The 20,198-nt window shown below is 45.2% G+C and overlaps 2 protein-coding genes across 4 annotated transcripts in view; one reads left to right on the forward strand and one right to left on the reverse strand.

Moving 5' to 3' along the window:
• The window catches only part of LOC124470307 (melanoma receptor tyrosine-protein kinase-like), a 61,892-nt gene extending 55,326 nt beyond the window's left edge, over nucleotides 1–6,566 (forward strand). For 2 of the 3 annotated variants that reach the window (XM_047024137.1, XM_047024138.1), the window contains exons 21-27: nucleotides 522–677; nucleotides 3,004–3,079; nucleotides 3,407–3,553; nucleotides 3,642–3,739; nucleotides 3,871–4,029; nucleotides 5,158–5,251; nucleotides 5,342–6,566. In XM_047024137.1, the coding sequence (XP_046880093.1) occupies nucleotides 522–677; nucleotides 3,004–3,079; nucleotides 3,407–3,553; nucleotides 3,642–3,739; nucleotides 3,871–4,029; nucleotides 5,158–5,251; nucleotides 5,342–5,718 (1,107 nt within the window). In that variant the 3' untranslated portion in view covers nucleotides 5,719–6,566. The remainder of the gene's footprint in view (nucleotides 1–521; nucleotides 678–3,003; nucleotides 3,080–3,406; nucleotides 3,554–3,641; nucleotides 3,740–3,870; nucleotides 4,030–5,157; nucleotides 5,252–5,341) is intronic. The other variant, XM_047024139.1, reaches the window with a different exon arrangement.
• Nucleotides 6,567–7,443: 877 nt separating this feature from the next.
• rmc1 (regulator of MON1-CCZ1) overlaps nucleotides 7,444–20,198 on the reverse strand; it is a 38,472-nt gene continuing 25,717 nt past the window's right edge. Inside the window, exons 2-19 of the mRNA XM_047024140.1 lie at nucleotides 19,495–19,571; nucleotides 19,288–19,372; nucleotides 18,252–18,308; nucleotides 18,040–18,126; nucleotides 17,570–17,710; nucleotides 16,874–16,977; nucleotides 16,663–16,752; nucleotides 16,373–16,587; nucleotides 16,248–16,292; nucleotides 16,045–16,098; nucleotides 13,641–13,769; nucleotides 13,402–13,508; nucleotides 13,192–13,311; nucleotides 9,319–9,396; nucleotides 8,936–9,040; nucleotides 8,669–8,737; nucleotides 8,358–8,583; nucleotides 7,444–8,141 (exon numbers count right to left, since the gene is read on the reverse strand). Coding sequence (XP_046880096.1) covers nucleotides 8,062–8,141; nucleotides 8,358–8,583; nucleotides 8,669–8,737; nucleotides 8,936–9,040; nucleotides 9,319–9,396; nucleotides 13,192–13,311; nucleotides 13,402–13,508; nucleotides 13,641–13,769; nucleotides 16,045–16,098; nucleotides 16,248–16,292; nucleotides 16,373–16,587; nucleotides 16,663–16,752; nucleotides 16,874–16,977; nucleotides 17,570–17,710; nucleotides 18,040–18,126; nucleotides 18,252–18,308; nucleotides 19,288–19,372; nucleotides 19,495–19,571 — 1,869 coding nt within the window. The 3' untranslated portion in view covers nucleotides 7,444–8,061. The remainder of the gene's footprint in view (nucleotides 8,142–8,357; nucleotides 8,584–8,668; nucleotides 8,738–8,935; nucleotides 9,041–9,318; nucleotides 9,397–13,191; nucleotides 13,312–13,401; nucleotides 13,509–13,640; nucleotides 13,770–16,044; nucleotides 16,099–16,247; nucleotides 16,293–16,372; nucleotides 16,588–16,662; nucleotides 16,753–16,873; nucleotides 16,978–17,569; nucleotides 17,711–18,039; nucleotides 18,127–18,251; nucleotides 18,309–19,287; nucleotides 19,373–19,494; nucleotides 19,572–20,198) is intronic.

The raw sequence follows: 20,198 nt of genomic DNA on the forward strand, positions 1-20,198 counted from the left end.
CACCTTTAATTTACAGATACTCAAATACCCCATCCATCTCTCTTTCCTCCCTCCTGCTATCCCCGCTCTTCCTCATCTTTCCCAGGATTAGCAGTGACCTTGCCTCAGGCAGGTCTCAGCCGTGTGTTTGTGCGTGCGTGTGAGATCACTCATCTAAGCCTGTTGAGGCTTTCTGTCAATACTGTAAACAAACACACAGACACACAGAACGTGTCTGGTATTAATGAGGTCCTCTGTGTACCCTGACTGGTCCTGGTGTGTTAAGCTCGGACAGGTTTAGCTGCTCAGTAATGAGCTCTAGGACGTCTTCCAGATCCAAGAACCTCTAGATTAATCCAGCTCAGAGCAGCTGTCCATGCAACATCAAGCTAGGAGCATTAAGGGAAATATATTCTCGTTCTGTGGAAGGTCACTAGGTTGATGGCTCACATACAAGATACTCATAAATAAGAGAGACACTGCTGTTGTGTTACCTTACCCTTTCAGTGTGTCTTTGTCTGTGTCTTTGTGTGTGTGTCCAGGGGATGTCCTACCTAGAGGAGCGCCGCCTTGTGCACCGTGACCTGGCGGCCAGAAACGTTCTGGTGAAGTCGCCTCAGCACGTCAGGATCACCGACTTCGGCCTGGCCAGACTGCTGACCGCCAACGAGAAGGAGTACCACGCAGACGGGGGCAAGGTGGGCACGTACGCACACACACGCTCACACACACACGCAACCACACGCACACAATCACATGCACGCACACACATGCGTCTTTTAAATACATGTGAACATTGAGAGCGCAACATCTACGTAACGCCTGTGTGTCTATTGTAAGTGTATGTAAATTGCTTGCGTGCGTTCAGAGGTTTGACATCACCGTGCAGGCATATGCAGGTGCTAGTGAGGCCTTTGCATATTAACCAGTGGTACAGAATGTATGGGGTGTAATCAGTGTCAGCGTAACTGCACACAGAGCATTGACCGCATACCTGATACGGGTGAATTACGGGCAGGCTACTATGGCGAGTTGTAGCAAGTGAGGAATGAATACGGCACCTTACAGTTTGATAGATAATTAGGTGTGAGTATAAACAGGCGTAATTTGTGCATATTGCATTTGATAAGGCATGCGTAAAGGCAGGTGTTATATGTGCTTTGAATCCTGTGTCAATGCAGCACATATAACACCTGCACACACCTGCCCGCCTACACACGTGAACTCTTTAGGCATGGGTTAGAATGGGTTACATGAAGGGATCGCTGTTTCCAAATTCGTTCTGTGCCACAATAAACATCCTCAGCACTTGAAGCGCAGAGCCATATTTCCCTACTCAATGTCCGAAAATGTACTTGCCTTGGGTCAATATGTCATTCATGTTTGTGTTGTTAGTCGCATGTTTTTTGTAGCATGTCCATTGTAAGTCTATGTAAAATGCTTGCGTGCGTTCAGAGGTTTGATATCCCCGCACAGGCGTATGCAGGCGCTAGTCTGCACTTTGCACATGAACCAGTGACACGTATTACACCTCTTACGGAATGTGCCCCACAGCACACACGCACGCGTGCACACACAACACGCACACACACAGGGACGCACACACATTCTTGTTTTACTATCCTAGTGAGGACAATTCACTCCCATTCACAATCGTGTTATCTGTAAGCCCTAACCTTAGGTTTTAATGTACTTCTTGCCATAACACAAATTTTAACCCTAAAATCCCCTGAAAAATGCATTTGAAGTTATGGGACCCAGGAGAAAAGAGCCCCACAAAGTTATTTGGTCCCCACAAGGGTAGTTAAACAAGGCCACATACACACACACTCAAACGTCATGTTGTAACGGTGCGTTCCGTTCCGAAAATCCAACTTTCCCCGCTCGCCTTCCCACAATACCCTACGCGAGCGTCGACGCCCCGCTCGCCTTCCCACAATGCCCTACGCGGGCGTTAACGCCTGGTTACATTGAAAATTAATTGGAACCGACGCCCCGCTCTGCCCGCCCCGCACTGCAGACTTTTTTACCGCTCAGCACCGCCGGCCTTCCCACAGTGCAGACAGATTCATTCAGAGCTGTAGTTCTCTTAAATCACTGTTGTTAGTTTGTATAATGTCATGGCAAATGTGCAGACAAAAACTTTTACACACATTAAGCAAAAATCCGACACGCATTCTAGATCTGACATGATCTTATCTACAGCACACAATAGGTTATCTTTTTCCACACTGTTTTTAGGGCGAGTGAAAGATTAAATGCCACCCGCACTCTATGGAACGGGTCTTGTTCTGGCTGGAAAAAAAGATGCATCAGACATAAACGTTGACATGTGTAACCTTTTTTTATATTACTCGAAATCTCTGCAAATCAATCGCTAGATTATGACTTGCCACTACACATTCACTGTATGGATAGCGAGTGGCTGCCAGCCAGCATTTTAGCGTTGAATGTCAATCGTGTGCCGGGTGAGCTAGCTAGACTATGCAGCTAGCACAGAAAAAGTTACTTAATGTGAAGAAACTGAATTAAAGTACAAAATACAACACACCAGGGACGCCGACAACCTCAGCAACCCTGCGCCAGGCATAATTTTTGTTGTTTATGTCTCTGTAATCGAACATAGACGTATCATACAATACTGGGTATGAAGACACACATACGATGAGTTGCTCTTCCATCTTGAAATTGTCAAACCTAGAAATGTTTACTATGACCAACAGTTGCTACGTTACAAGAAACAAGAAACCAACCCGATTGGCCATTGCTGGCGTTTTCACGCTCGTCATTTACATAAAGTTGAGTAAAATCCAACTTTCGCCGCCCCACTCGCCTTCCCACAATACCCTAAGCGAGCATTGACGCCCCGCTCGCCTTCCCACAATGCCCTACGCGGGCGTCAACGCCTGGTTACATTGAAAATGAATTGGAAGCCAACGCCCCGCTCTGCCCGCCCCGCTGCAGTGTGAACGCACCGTAAGTGTGAGGGTGTTGCTCAGTATTTCCCCCTCTACCACCCGTCAGGTGCCCATCAAGTGGATGGCTCTGGAGGCCATCCAGCACTGGACCTACACTCACCAGAGCGATGTCTGGAGCTATGGTGAGCCACGCTACAGACACTGCAACACAGAGCTGGGGTCAACTTCCAGCCCTGACAACCCTCACATTCAGCAATCAACACAGTGCAACATGTTTCAGATGTCTGTTCTTCTAAATGACTCTGTCAGCTTGAGCCCTGAGCCACACCCCCAGTCCCTGACCCCCAGCCCCTGAACCTGACCCCAGCCCCTGACCCCCAGTCCCCGACCGCCAGTCCCTGACCTCAGCCCCTGACCCCCAGTCCCTGACCCCCTGACTCCCAGCCCCTAAGCCTGACCTCCAGTCCCAGCCCCTGAGTCTGACCCCCAGCCCCGTTCTGCCCCTGCAGGAGTGACAGTCTGGGAGCTGATGACGTTCGGGTCCAAGCCCTACGATGGGATACCTGCCATCGAGATTGCATCAGTCCTGGAGAAGGGAGAGAGACTCCCCCAGCCCCCTATCTGCACCATCGACGTCTACATGATCATGGTCAAATGTAGGTCTGCTGTACATGATCATATATCAATGGAGATGTGTGTGTTGAGGTTCAGCTCTGGGTCAGGCCTGACATCTGCTGTTTCCAGGCTGGATGATTGATGCTGACAGTCGTCCGCGGTTCAGGGAGCTTGTTGCAGAGTTCTCCAAGATGGCCCGAGACCCTTCACGATACCTGGTCATACAGGTAGCTCCTTCTGGAACTGTAATCTCTCTGAACTTGAACCATCTGCAACTTAGACTTTCTAGGAGCAGAGTATGTGTGTGTTCAAGAACCGGAACTTTCTCTAATCTGGTGTGTGTGTGTGTTGTGTTCAGGGTGACGAGGGTATGTTCCTGCCGAGCCCTTCAGACGCTGGCTTCTACAGGAGCCTGCTGAGCTCTGAGGACATCGAGGGCATGGTCGATGCTGAGGAGTATCTACTGCCTTATAAGGGCATGATTAACAATCACACTGGCCTGCAGAATGCTGCCACGGTACACACACATACACACATATTTCACACACACACATCACACATATACCTCACACACACACATCATACATATATATCTCTCTCACACACACACACACACACACAAACAACATACATATACCTCACACACAAGCACACACAAAAGTCATACATACACCTCACACACAAATCATACATATACCTCACACACACACACACACATCATACAATTACCACTCACACATATTGTACATGTATATCTCAACACACTCACACATCATACATATACCTGTTTGTATAGCACTTTTTACAAGCAATGTTGCAGAGGACTTCACATACACCCATAGAACTGCCCCTCAACCAACCTAAACCCTCAAGGAAGACAAGGAAAATCTCCCAGGAAAACAAATTTGAGAAAGAATGTAAAAAACCCAATTCAGTGAGGGATCCCCTCCTCCAGAGACGATTGATGAAAGAGAGGTGCAGAACACGGGCTAAACATATTCATATATCAAGAAAAGTGCCACTGGGTGTTGAAACACAGAAATCAACTTGGATTAGAGTTGGCGAATGTCAATTTGAGCAGTGGTAGCCACAGGGCTGGGGACGTGTGATTGGCACAGCATCACCAGGTAAATGGATGGACAGGAAGGGACCAGGAACTCCCTGTTATCCGTCAAAGGAGACCAATGTCCACTTGGCGACTAGGTCCAGCGTTGGCAAACCGGCGACCAAGCAGATGTTGACAGCTTAACCCCCCACACTACAACGGAGGGGAGAAGAGAGCAGGATTAGAGAATACAAAGGAGCAACTAAGAGTTATAATAACAGTAAGGGTGAAGTGTGAACTAGTGCTGCAGTTCAGCAGACAAAAAAGGGTATTTCATGTCATACATATACCTCACATTTAGTCATTTAGCAGATGCTCTTATCCAGAGCAACTTACAGTAAGTACAGGGACATTCCCCGAGGCAAGTAGGGTTAAGTGCCTTGCCCAAGGACACAACGCCATATTTCACGGCCGGGAATCGAACCGGCAATCTTCTGATTAATAGCCCGATTCCCTAACCGCTCAGCCATCTGATCCCCATCACACATAATGCATGTACCTCACATACACTTACTGACTCAATTGTTGTTACCTCTGCAGAACGGCCATCCAATCAGAGAGGGCAGCATTGTCCTGCGTTACATCACTGACCCCACCCATAACGCCCTAGAAAAAGACGGCTACATCTTACCAGGTAACAGACAAACTCACAAACACACGCACATACTGCATATCTTTCAGACATGTCAGCGTTGTGCACTTTGGCTGACCAAACACTGGTCAGCCAAAGTGTTGTCCCTCCTCCCTCCAGAGTACATGAACCAGATGGGAGGCTCCTCCAGGTTGTCAGAAGTGATGAACCCCAACTATGAGCAGTCAGAGCCAGCCTGGGCTCGGTCCTGTGGGCCCTCCAATCTGGAGGAGCGGTGCCAGGAGAAGCACAGGGCCCGTCTGGGGGAGTTAGCAAGAGCACCAGAGTATCTCAACACTGCCCGCAGCTCCCTCCCCATAGCCATCGCTGAAAGGATGGACAACCTGGACTACCAAGAGGACTTCCTGTCCATGGCCGCACCCACAGGAAGTGGAAGTATATGCCTGCCGGCAGCAGAGAACATGGAGTACCTAGGTCTGAGTGCGGTTCTGCATTCCCCTGTACACTAAGGGTCTCCCACGGGCTGCGGCAGAGGCAAAACTGAGGACAGCTGTCAGTGTGGGAGGTGGAAACCAAAACAGACTAGAGCCAGGACACAATGATTAGAAACTCTCACAGATTTCCTTCACCAACACTCACATTTAGAGTTTCCACATCACCATAATGAGCCAAAGCAGAGACACAGAGGTTCTGGTACATTTTAACACTAATCAGGATTGTTGTTGTTCAGTGTTTGTTGAGCCAAGAATGGCTATGCAGGGAATGTTCATGTAAAAAATGTTTATTTGTTGTTGCCAAAAATGTGAATGAAGAGATGAGACACAAACACAGGCAGAGGATGGAACCCCCACACACTCTTGTTCTAGTGTTACTTATTATACTGTTGATCCTTGCTCTTTTTCTATTGCATGATGTGTACCAAACACCACAGTGGACCCTTCCAAAAAAATGTATTATTGTATGTGAGAACTGGACAAGGGTTCTGAATGTGTTGAACAAGCATGTAGGTGTTTGCATTAACTTACTTCTTGCACAGCAATGTCAATCAGATGCATGTCTGCTGTTGAGTTTAAAACTGTAATACTATAAGTGGAAACTTCACTGGAGCACAGTAATCAGTAAAATATAGCCATTCCATGGCTTGCAGAATTGTCCATAACCGATACTTTACACTTAATCATGAGGTTTTATTGTGGTTGTCTCCCTTTTGGTGTGTGTGCTCCATCAACAACAACAACCTTTATTTATAAAGCACATTTAACACAATACAAATTGATCCAAAGTGCTGTACATAGACATACACATTCTGCATATCAGAACTACGCTATAAAACAATTAAAAGTTTAAAAAAGCAAAAGAATAAAAATGTGTTTTAAGGTAAATTTAAAAATATCCAATGAAGGAGCAGATCTCACATAATAAGGGAGAGCATTCCAAAGCTTTGGCCCAACCACAGAATAAGCCAGATGACCCTTTAATTTGTAGAGACATCGTGACACATTTAAAAGCAAGTGATTTGAAGATCTGAGTGCCCTAGCAGGACAGTATGGCACAATGAGATCACAAATACACTTTGGTGCACAGCCAGACAACGCCTTATAAACAAACATAAGGATCTTAAAATCAACTCTAAACTTAATGGGAAGCCAGTGAAGGGATGTCAAAACAGGAGAAATATGATCCCTTTTTCTAGACCCAGTCTACAGTATTGCAGCTGCATTTTGAACAAGGCATTCCATGGAACCGGTCAGGCCACAGCTAGTAGTAGTAGTTAGGAAGCTCACTTGATACTACCACGTTCACAAACACAGATGCAGTCTTCTCATGTGACTGCAGCATTAGACCGTCCCCTAACTGGATGCAAGCGTACGACTGTAGCGCAGCACCGGACGCTCTCTGTCCACACTGAATCCGTCAAATTCACTTCTGTTCCGTCATGCACACTAACCACGTTACTATGAGTTCATATGCTACAGAGCTTTCAACGTGAGCGACAAAAAAATAAATAGAAACAGGGCGTCTGACAAAGTTCAGCCAAAACGTTGTGTAGCGCTCGCGTCCAGTTAGGACATTTCAACAGAAAACAAGGCAATCGATCTGCCTTTAGTCCCGTTGCTCGCGTCCCGTCGCTCTCCAGGCAACACCTGTGCACTTCTTAAATTTGATGAAAGCATTCTGCTGTGATGCTATGTGATAAAAGGCTGTAAAATAATGCCACGCCTTAGATATGGACATGTACTTATCCACCAGTTTTATTCATAATTACGTATTACCTACATCATCCACACATCTTTTTAGAGGTTTACAGGACGGTTCTGCTCTTAAGTCCATAGAAATGTCTTTCTCATTCAGCCTCACCATTGCAAGTGCGCACACACACACACAAATTGTTTCTCATACCAATTCATACATTTGATCAAGTTGACCAATATGGCAACAAAAGTCATTGGGTTTCCACATATTTACACATGGGCCACACCAGTAATATTATTAGACTTAAAATTGTTCATACATTGTTTGTAACATTATGTACAGTACCTTAAGTTAATATTAGTGAAAATGGTTCTTCATATACTTTACAGACTATGGATCCTACAGTGATGTCACAGTGATGTCATTAGATGTGTTTGACTTCATGCAGCATTGCTGGCGCCGACATCCGGCTGCAGCCGGCTGCCATGAAGCTGAGATTGCCATTGGCTGCTTCAAGTCAGCCGGGCTGTAGGCGACTGCAGGCGACGTTGGTGTTGCATGAAGTCGAATGCACCTATTTTGAGACAGTCCTACTGACAGGGTCAGAGTGGGCGTGACTAAGTACATCTGACATAATGTGTTGGTACATGTGATGCATGTCAGACGGTGGCTGGCTTCATGAGCGCTTGCTCTCCAAACATCTGCTTGAAGAAGCTGACATGTTCCTCACAGTGTTCCCCTACGGACCAATCACAACACAGATCAGGGTGAGTCAGACAATTTAAAGTTCGGGCTTTGTAGCTGGGTCTGATCAGGGTTAAAATTGGCGCTGTGTAGTTGGGTCTGACCAAGGTTAAAGTTGAAGCTGTGTCACTGGGTCTGACCAGGGTTAAAGTTGGGGTTGTGTAGCTGCGTCTGACCAGTGTTAAAGTTGGGGCTGATATTTGGGTCTGACCTGGGTTAAAGTTGGGGCTGCCGCGCAGGCGAAGATTCCTCTGTTCGAAGAACCTGAAGATGGTGTAGAAGAGCATGCCGTCATCCGTCTGCCGCGCCGCATCCAGAAACTTCCTGGCAGAGATGTTGTCATGGCCACCAACGCTTCGGATGAACCTCAGCGCACCCAGAACCTGCTGCTTGGAGAGCAGAACCTCCACTATCTCATCGTTAGCCGTCGACAGACGCTGGACGGACACACACACACACATTTAGCTATATGTTAAATTCCATGAATCTAAAATGTGTGTGTCTTTGATGTGTGTATGCTACCTTCAGCATGTCCAGGGACAGCTGGTGAGCGGGGGGGTAGGTACTCTCCAGTGACAGCAACAGACAGGCCTGGGGAGGGGGACATGATTCACTTCACTGCTGTTACTGACCAAGGGTAAGCTCCTCTAGTCTCCATCTGTTTTGGTACTCATTCAGAGGAGCTGGAATCTTACTTGGAGCTGGTTTGACTCTGGTGACTGAATCAGATTCACTGTAGTTTAATATGGCTTAGATGTAGCTGAGAGGGATTCAGATGACGGGCCTCACCAGGGGTTTGGAGTCGCTGAGGACGTGGTACTGCAGCAGCTGGTGCAGCATGTACAGCAGGTTGTGCTGGACCAGCGTCTTGATCACCAGCTCATACAGGTAGTGCTGCTCAGAACAGGGAGGGGAGAGGGAGACAGATGGGTAAAATAACAACGCAGGGGGGAGAAGGAGAGGGGAATAAATGAGGGGAGAAGGAAAGGGACACAAAGGGGTAAATGAAGGGGGGAGAAGGAGAGGGAGAGGGGTAAATGAAGGGAGCCAGGGGAGAAGGAGACAGGTAAATAAAGGGAGAAAAGGGGAGAAGCAGAGGTAGAGATGAGTCATTCAAAGTCCAGGAGAAGATGTAAATGATGAACAGATGTTGTGTTGCCTGCCGTGCTCACCTGTACAGTGATGTGGAAGTGGTTGAGCGAGCGGATGTACTCCATCAGCACTGCGATGATAAACTTATGACACACTTCCTGTGGGAGACACAAGGGGCAGTGTGTGGAGTCTGTCAGCCTTGTGTGTGTGGGGGGGGGGGGGGGGGGGGGGGGGGGGGGGGGGGGGGGGGGGGGGTGTGTGGGGGGGGGGGGGGGGGTGGTGTGGGGGGGGTGTGGTGTGGGGGTGTATATGGTGTGGGGTGGTGTTGTGGTGTGTAAGTGTGTGGTGGTTAGGGATGCAACAATTCAACAAGCCCACGGTTCAGTTTGTATTGCGGTTTATGGGTGACGGTTTCAGTTTTGGTTCGTTATTGTTTAGCACAGTGGTTCTCAAATAAATGGGCTTGATAACGACCCATTCATTTGAATCAGGTGTGTTTGAGGAGAGAAACATCTAAAACATGCAGGGCAGGGGGTCCCGAGGACCAGGATTGAGAACCACTGGTTTAGCACATTAGTCTGACTCTTTTCGTTTTGTTTAGTCATTCACAAAGAAATGCTCTGAAGTTTCAATCATTTGGATAGTTTTTTATTATATTACTCAAAATCAAATATTTCTGATTGGAGCAAAGTAGATTGACTACGACCACTAAAAGGAACAACCTAAAGGACTGAAGCCCAAGGAGAGCAGAAGTATTTTGGGCTACTCTCCCAGACTGACCACAAGCAAGCAAAGCTAAAGCTTGTTCCCTGTAGAACTATGGCTTGCAACGACTGCAAACAACTTACTCAGAGGATAGTCGAACTGGAGTTAAGAGTCAGAACCCTCATAGATATCAGAGAGACCGAAGACTTTATAGATTCCTTGCTACCTAGCCAGGAGGCTAAGCTACCGGCTAATGAGCCACCCTTGGAACCAGCTTTCTTTCCACCAGCCGGTGGACCGGATGAGTCATGGCTTGCTCTCGGCGCTAAACCAAAGAGGCCCAGCGCCGCTTCTACTTTCATCGGAGATGGGACTGTCACCAAGGATAAAAAGCGAGGCAGAAACTCTTCCCACATCACCTCTCCTCCTGTCCCACTCAAAAACAGATTCGAAACACTGGGAACTTCCTTGTGTGTGGAATCCAAGGCGAAGAGGCACAGGAGTGCTAGCCACGCAGCTTACAAACATGAAGGGCCCAGATCACCGACACACCATGATGGTAGCTACTACACACATGCAAATCCATCACATCATCGTCTGCTGCGACCGGGAGTACCCCATTTCACTCCAAGCCCCTCTCGGACCATTCGGGGCGGTGTTCGACCCCCCATCAGGCCTAATCAGACAACAATACCACAGGATTATCAACTTCCAAGGTATGCTAAGACTACCCACAACCCATCAGCACTTAGAGGAGCTAACGCTGCTAGCACTTTAGAATCTACTGCTAGCATTGACACAATGGCTGACCTTGGTCTAGCAAAAGGTCCTATCATTTCTAACCCAAATAAGCTAAGAACTGGCTCCGCAGCTACTGATCAGGGAAACGTTAGAAATGCAAACACAATACCACATATGGCCACCATCTTGATTGGAGATGCCATGACAGCACATGTTAAACTGGCAAAGACAGAAAATATTTGTCTTAGCAACACATCTGTCGAGGAACTGTCGTCAGAGGTACAAACAATCCTCAACAATAAACCAAACAACCCTAAGATTATCATCCATTTCGTTTTGTTTATTGCGAGTGTTTGATAGTGTCTCAGGTCCGGTGCTAGAGATTATAAACACATCCCTTAGAACTGGCGTCTTCCCAGATGCATTCAAAATAGCTGTTGTAAAGCCCCTATTAAAGAAACCAAATTGGATAACAGTCTACTTCCAAATTACAGACCAATATCAAACCTTCCATTTATTAGTAAAGTACTGGAAAGATAGTTTTAGTCCAATTAAATTATTTTCCGAAGAAAATAACATTCTGGAAGTCTCGCAGTCAGGTTTCAGGAAATATCACAGTACTGAAACTGCTCTCACCAAAATAATTAGCGACCTCAGATTAAACTCTGATGCAAATAAAGTCTCTATCCTTATCCTGCTAGATCTTAGTGCAGCATTTGATACCATTGATCACGACATCCTAATCAATAGACTGGAAAAGCTTATTGGGTTCACGGATAGTGTATTGAACTGGATAAAATCATATATCACAGGAAGGAAGTTTTATGTTAGTTTAGGAGACCATAGGTCTAAGAAACATGAGAATTGCTATGGGGTTGCTCAAGGAAGCTGCCTAGGTCCATTACTTTTTTCTCTTTATATGTTACCACTCGGCGACATAATCAGAGAACATAACATAGATTTCCATAGCTATGCGGATGACACACAACTATATATATCCACTGAACCCAACGATGCAACGGCCATCAATTCCATTACCAACTGCCTGTTGGCAATAAACAAATGGATGAATGATAACGTTCTTAAATTAAATGAAGACAAAACCGAAGTCCTACTATGTGGCCCCAAATCCAAAAGAGAGATGCTTACTAAGAACCTAGGAGGCTTAACCCCCTGTCTTAAACCAGAGGTGACGAGTCTCGGTGTAATCCTGGACTCAGATTTGAATTTCAACTCTCACATAAATAAAGTGACCAAAACAGCCTTCTTTCACCTGAGGAATATAGCAAAGGTATGGCCATTCATGAACCAAAATGATGCAGAGAAGTTAATTCATGCTTTTATATCCAGCCGGCTGGACTACTGTAACGCACTTTTCACTGGTCTTCCCAAGAAAACCACTAAAAGATTACAGCTCATTCAAAATTCTGCAGCTAGATTATTAACCAAAACTAAAAGGAGAGAACACATTAGTCCTGTCCTAGCTACTTTACAATGGCTCCCTGTTACCTTCAGAATTGACTTTGAGGTCCTTTTCCTCATATACAAAGCTCTACACGGAAAAGGACCTAGCTACATTGCTAACTCCCTTATAAACTACACACCAACTAGAACACTGCGATCATCAAATGCAGGCCTATTAGAGGTCACCAGAAGCAGTCATAAGAAGATTGGTGATTCCGCCTTTGCTAATTATGCCCCAAAACTATGGAACAAATTACCCATAAATATTAGGGAAGCAAACACGCTAGACATTTTTAAAAGACAGCTTAAAACCTACCTTTTTACCGAAGCATTTAAGTAATTTTATCTCAGAAGGGTTTTACTACTTTTATTAGTTATATTATTGTTGCTATTTTAATTATAATTTTTATCACTTGTATTATTGTTTTTATTGATTTTATGTAAAGCACCTTGAGCTACAACTCTTGTATGAAATGTGCAATATAAATAAAGTCTTACTTACTTACTTTTCTCGTTCCGGCAAGGGATATGTTTGGGTGATGCCGGCGTAGATGCCCCATCATGTTAGATGTATTACCATTAGCATACTTTACACGTGTCAAGCGATGCTTATAGACGGTCTCTTTTTTATCAACGGCCTTCGCTCCATCGCTATTGTAGTCAACATTAAATCCAACATGTTGCCACACCGGTGAGTTAAAAGACGATGGTACATCCTCAAACGCTAACCTTTTGCATCCACATGCCATCTCCATTCTCCACACATTCTTATCTTGCCTAGCTTCGTATGATTTGCCTCTCTCCAGTTCCTTCCAGTATGTGACTCATCATTGATATCCTGACAGTTCATTGGACAAGTACTCTCCGGGAAAGGGTACGGGAATGGACAAAGGGTGTTTGGTTATGTTTTCTCGTAGATTCGAAAAACCGTGGCTTACATGTAAAAACCGGGTCGTGGTTTGTGTGTTGAACAATTCTTTTTTTTGCAGTTTGGTTTTGCACCCTTCGTTGTGGTGTGTATGTATGATGTGTGTTCCAGTCACCTTTCTCTCAGTGAAGGAGGAGAGGACATGGGTGTACATGTCTGATTGGTCGATGACTGCCTGGGTCCGAACTGGCCGTTTGTGAGCAGCACTGCCTCGACTAGGGCCGGACTCCATTGCCTAGACAAACAACAACAACAACAGCAGCAGCTTTAGCTAGTAGGTGCACTATGTTAGCTAGAGTAGCATAGGTAAATAGATAGGACTCACCACAGTATAGGACTGCTCTGCTTCCAGATACTCTTTGTAAACTTGGTTGAGTTTATCAAACACTGTGGCCACCACTTGTACACTGCCCTTATCCCCCCCCACAAGCACTGAGGGACAGACAGAAGGAACGTTAAAGCTGACTTGCTAAACCTGACAGACCGATAGGTACGTAGTCTGAGAGCAGACAGACAGACAGGTCTGTAGTCTGAGAGCAGACAGACAGACAGACAGGTACGTACTCTGAGAGCAGACAGACAGGATTACCATCTTGCAGTCTCGACGTCGGAGCAGGAAGTCCATGAGTTTGCCCTTGTCCTGAAGGAGGTTGACTGCTGGGGGCAGCTTCACCTGTATGTACCACAGGTAGCCTGGGTAGGGGTGACGACAGACATACTATTAAAAAGGGAAATACCTACCTACCAAATACAATTCAATTTTGCAGGTGGTGGAGTACGAATGAGAAAAAAGTTAATGGATTTTGGAGAATGTTGTCATTTAATGTTTTTTGTGTAACAGCAATGACAAATTATTTAAAGTTTATTCCACGTTCACTTCTGTGTGAAGAGTTTTGAAAATGTGGCTTCAGTTTTGACCAATGCATCAAAGCAATCAAAAAAACTTTTTGGGGTATTTCACACTGTTCCTTAAGGTCTACGAATAGGGTATGTAACATTGGTTGGGCTGAAAATGGCCCTGGTGATGTTCTATGCCCCCTGATACATTCAGTGAAATTTTCCCTTTTATGGTATTCTCATGAATATATAGATGAGCTGCGCGCTGATTGGTTGGTTTACAATGAGTGAAGCTGCGGAGCAACACGGCCAACATCACTCACTGAAACAAGAAGGTGGAGACTTGAAATAAAAACGTACAAATAAATCTATTGAGTCTACACAACACTGTTTTGAACAGATTGACTAGATATCATTTGAAATGATTACTTTAGTTGTTTCCACTTCTGTTGTCGAAGCAAACATGATCGCCTTAGGTGGGTAATGTTAGCATTACAGCTTAGCAAACAAACTATCGTGATTCAACTCAGCGTCAGTTAGCTCTAGCTAGCTTGCTGAAAAATAGATCTGGACAAACACGCATCTTGAATTGTAGATTTACATGACAACACAGGTTATTTAATTGATTGAAACAGTCTGGAACATGAAATAACGTTAGCCCCATTACCAATAAACCAGGCTAAATCATCACACATTCTACCTATGCTCTTGCGTTAGCGAGCTAAACTAATTTACATGCCTACAGTCTGTGTTTTCGCTTTCTAGCTGTTCTTGCATTCCTTGTAAATCAGCGTTAATAAAAAGCAGATGAGCTACTAGAGTCTAGCTAACATGGACTAGCAGGCATGTTTGTCTATACCGTAGCGTAGAAGATCCCTGTGCAGTTCGACCCTCGACACATTTGCGCGAACCATTTCACCAAGGACGGTTTTGAAAACCTGGGACAATGTAAAGCAGGATTTGCTATGAAGCTGTTGCTGAATAGAGGTGCGTTCCGACCTTATTTTCATCACAACCGCAAGCTGTAGTATGATTTTGTTGGTAACAGTTATTTGCAATGCTAATGTATCCTGTATCTAGCACCTGCCTTTCTCTAGTTCTTTCAAATAGATCATCTAGACAGGCGTTAGCAATAGGCTAGACTGCTATTCGTTTTCTGGCAATTTTTTCGGAAGCTTCCCTTCTAATGCCGACTACAGCTAGTCTATCTAGAGTCATTTGCTAAGTAAGGTATGTTGATGTGTTTAGAAACTTATTTAGCATTCTACCTATGCTAGATACAGGAGACATTAGCATTGCTAATAGGCTGTTAGCGACAAAATCATACCAGCTTGCGTTTGTGATGAGCATACGGTTGTAACAGCACCTATTTTCAGCAACAGCCGCTAAGCAAATCCTAAATTGTGTAAGGTTATCATTCAAAACTGTCTTCGGTGAAATGGTTCAAGCAAATGTGTAATTGAGGGTCGAACAGCACAGGGATCTTCTCATAGACAAACATCACAGCCCGTCGAGGGTTTTGGTTCCTTAGGAAAGCCTCTGAAAAGTGTCAGCATTCCCTGTACAGTCTGGAACACCTCATTTACCACCGCAGTCCATTTTCAACATGCTAGAAAAACGTTGTTCTTTGTAATTCTGTGGAAGTACACAGAGCAGCGCACAGCAAATCTTGGGGCGGGACCAAGGTACAGATCATAGCCCAAAAAGTTTGTGCCCCGTTGTGAGGTCACAACAAGGGATTTTTCTAAACCGACTGTTTAACAGCTAAATTTTTTAATTGTGAGATTTACATAGGAAAGAGATGTCAATGGACTTTGAGGTTCACTGTATGTCCATTTTACCCATTTTACACGTTATTCAACTGTGCCAAGGTAAATTCGGTTTTGCAATGACCCCTTTAAAGGTCAGATATTACATATTAAAAGTTAGATATGAGGTATTTAAGGTTAGATACAAGGTATTTAAGGTTAGATATGAGGTATTAATGGTTAGATATGAGTTATTAAAAGGTTAGATATGAGGTATTCAAGGTTAGATATGAGGTATTTAAGGTTAGATATTAGATATTAAAAAGGTTCAATATGAGGTATTCAAAGTTAGAGACTGGTTGCAGCAGCACAGGTGGTCTGACCTTCACTGGCACTGATGATGATGTCAGGCTGGAACACACTCCAGGAGGAGGAGTCTACAGGCCAGTGGTAAAGGTTCAAATGGCACAATGCTCACTAGGTAGAACAGAACATTTTACCAGAGGTTTTAAGAACCAAACAGAACTCTCACCAGGGGTTTTAAAACAGTATGTTGACATGGAGTCAAGATTCCACTAAAGGATACAGAGTTCACATGGCACAGGAGGCTGGGTGGGCACAGCAGCAGGCCCTGGAGGGGGAGGATGAAAAATACACTGTACTATGATATAACCTTGAGTCCTGGCCTGCAGGCCCATGTGTGTGTGCTACCTGTGAGGGGGATTCTGTAGGGGTGGATGGACCGGGCTGGCAGGACAGGCTGGTGGACGCTGGGAGGACAGTCAGCCTCCCTCATCTTTATGTCGAAAACACTGGAGGTCTGGGAGCTCTGGTGATGAACCACCACTAGGTTGTCAACCACGTTCAGGGCAAACTTCCCTGTGGTGTTCAGCTTCAGCACATTGGTCTTCTTACAGGAACCCTCCCTGCAACCCACAGAACATAGAGGTCTGTATGTGTGCGTACGTGTGTGTGACTGGGACTTGTGTGAGCATATTTACCTTGGTAGGTGGTAGAGAACAACCTCAGCACTGGGGCTGTTTACTGTTCTGGAGTGGTGCTTCAAGTACATCACATACAGCTGGCCATAACTGGACAGAGGAGAGACGAGCAAGAGAGTTTCAAGGAAAGTGAGTTGCATCAAACAACACATGCATCAGTACACCTGACTGTATGTACACCTCCCCAACCCACAAACAAACACACACATACATGGTTGCCACGGCAATGTCCCTTTCTGACAGGCTCAGCTTGGCTGGCTTGGGCACCACCGGCAGTTCAATCTCAAACTTGTTCATCTTAGACATGGTTCCACTCTGGAGGACAGGTAAACAAGTCAGGTAAACAAGTCAGGTAAACAAGCCAAGTAAACAAGCCAGGTAACCGAATCAGAGCTGCTGAGGCTGTCCGGGGGCCCGTTCTCCATCCGTCGCGTATTACATCCGAGATCAAATGACACATCCAAAATTAAATCATCGTGCTAATCATGATCTGGCTAATTTGGTTCTTCCAACACCCTTGTTGTTTATTATTAGTATAGCTGGGTTGAGTTATGCGTTGGTCAAAAAGGGGGTAGGTATCAATAGTAGAAACCTTGATCAGCAACGCTGCTATTGACTGCTCACATAAATCTATGGCTGCTCACCATGGCCAAAAAGAGTGCCCTGTGTTTTCCGCAACAGAGCCAAACAGAGCAAGAGCTCGAAGGTTACTCAAAATTAGAAGATTTAATCAAAATGGCAGGGAACACCTCAAAGTCTGCAAAATTCAGGAAAGGGCTGGCAAAAAGTAGCAGGATGAGCTTCGAAGAACCGAACAATCCAAGATCATGACAAATCGTCAACAATCAAATCCAGCTAACTGAGTTAGCGGCGTACAGAGAACGGGCCCCAGGTGTGTGTGCCGTACCTTGAAGGCGAAGGGCTGCAGGACATTTCCCTGCACGGTGGTGGACAGCAGCAGCACAGCCGTCTCAGGACAGTAGATGTACCAGTTCACAGTGATGCTCTGACTCTTCAGCAGCTTCACATTGCGCTTGTCTGGGAACACCTTTCAGTGGTGAGAATAACAGGTAAAAGATGACGGAGAGACAGAGAGAGAGACAGAGACAGACAGAGAGAGACAGAGAGAGAGACAGAGACAGACAGACAGACAGAGAGAGAGAGAGAGAGACAGACACAGAGAGAGAGACAGACACAGAGAGAGAGACAGACACAGAGAGAGAGACAGACACAGAGAGAGAGACAGACACAGAGAGAGAGACAGACAGACACAGAGAGAGAGAGACAGACACAGAGAGAGAGAGACAGACACAGAGAGAAAGACAGACAGACACAAAGAGAGAGAGAAAATAGAGACAGTTGGAACAGACAACTCACCTGGTAGAACTCTATCCCCTGGTCTGTGATGAAGACAATCTCGTTCCAGTTGGTCCAGCAGAAGCCCAGCACACTGGCATTCTTAGTCTGGGCAGGACGAGAAGATCAAAGATGCTCTCTAACACATGCTAGCTATGTTAGCTATGTGGATGGACACAGACATGCTAGCTGTGTTAGCGGTGAGGATGGAACCCATCGAGAAGCCTGCCTACCTTGCATTCCTGAGAGAACTCCAGATGGGGGAAATCTGGAACAAAGTTAATAAAATCCTGCGGAAACACGTGGTGTGATCACATTAGGAGATGAAAAAAAAACAGAGCTATAATGAATCTTCTCTGAGTTGTTTACCCATTGCAGTGTTTCCGCTAGGTTGATTTTTCCGTGGCGGCCCGCCACGGTTAAATTTCTGCCGCCACGGTGTCAGAAGTAGGCCGTCTATCAGCCGTGATTGTTAGAGCGCATGTAGGAGATTACCACAGACACGCGCTTCACAGCGCAGTTGAGATTGTGCGTGTGCATCCTTGAGAACTGTAAATCGTATAACTTGTCAGTTCATTTAAGCCTGTTATTGTATTAGTCTATAGTTCTTGCAAATTTAAATGAAGTTAACTGGTGATTTTCGTTGTTTGTATTCTTCCCTTGCTAGCGAAATTGCATGTCTGTTGATTCGATAGCGATTGCTGCCCTTGCTCACGTTTGTATTTTAGGTGCATTATTATGCTGAAGTAGTTTTAATGAATAAATAGTGGGTATATTGTTATTATTTGCTACAGAATGCTTAGCCTATCAAGATCAAATGAAGCAGACAGTGTACATGCTTCCGAGTGGCCTACCTTAATCGATAGGCTATAGCCTATACTGACCATTTACAATAAGTTGTTACGTCAGTTATTAATTGGCAGCATTTATGCCATTTAAAACATACTTTAAGGTGTCTTTAAGTATGCTAACTTTATTTCTTTAGGGGAATTGGACGAAAATATGAGCAATATTACATTAGCTATTAGACTATTACATTAATCTGCTCCGAAATATAGGGTTAGCACTTTGTTTTGGCGCGGGGGGGGGGGGGGGGGGGGGTTGGACAGACCTGCCCTCTCTGGTAGAAAAAAATCCTAGAGGAAACACTGCATTTTAGTAAGTAACACAAGTATACACAAGTTTACACACTAAGGACCGGAGCTGGATAGAGCCATCAGTGGAGTGTGCAGTTGTTATGTGCAGTTATTAGAGGCAGATTTTACTCACCACAGATTTAGGTGTTCTTTGGACCGCAAGGATCTTATTCCCAATAGAAAACTTGATGCATTTCACCTCCCCTTTGTCGTCCATTCTGAAAGACAATAATGAGTAATCCCTCATTCCCAATCCCTCAGTAATCCCAATTCTTAGACACAATAATTAGTAGGCCTTAACACTCTTCGTCTGCCATCATGTGTTAAGGTGAATTGGTACCTGAACGCTACAGAGCTCTTATCATCTGGTCCTTTGACCACCACTCCTGTAGCCCCGCCTGACCGGACTGCAAACACCTAGAACAAAAACACAAACAATACAAGGAAGACTTAAAAAAATATGTAAACAAGGCATGAGCTTTTCCTCAACCTGATGATCCAGGTCAGACGACGAGGTGACCTGTCTGAAGCGCAGGTGATTTCTCCAAAGCGAATAAATGCTCTCTACCAACAACTCTACTGCAGTCCAACAAAAACCGAATGTACACAAAACAGCACATCTGTTTGCTAGTGTTCTTGTCTCAGACTGAGGTCTTGCTACTTACGCCTGGAACACACTGGCTGCGCCTGGAAGCGCTGCGCAGCGCTACGATTGAGCAAAAGCTGTTCACACAAGACGCTGAAGATGAAGAAGATGGTCAGCCTTTCAGATACTCTCTGAGCTTTCCTTTATGCTGACATGGTACATAATAAACATGGCATTGGCTATATCCCAGCATCAGAGGTGTCAAGTAACGAAGTACAAATACTTTGTTACCTTACTTAAGTAGAAATTTTGGGTATATACTTAACTGAAGTAATTATTTTTCAGACGACTTTCTACTTCTACTCCTTACATTTTCACGCAATTATCTGTACTTTCTACTCCTTACATTTTAAAAATAGCCTTGTTACACCAATTTCAGTTTGGCTTGTATTCATTCC

Source organism: Hypomesus transpacificus, chromosome 8 (genome assembly GCF_021917145.1).
Source record: "Hypomesus transpacificus isolate Combined female chromosome 8, fHypTra1, whole genome shotgun sequence".
In the NCBI taxonomy this organism is placed as follows: Eukaryota; Metazoa; Chordata; class Actinopteri; order Osmeriformes; family Osmeridae; genus Hypomesus; species Hypomesus transpacificus.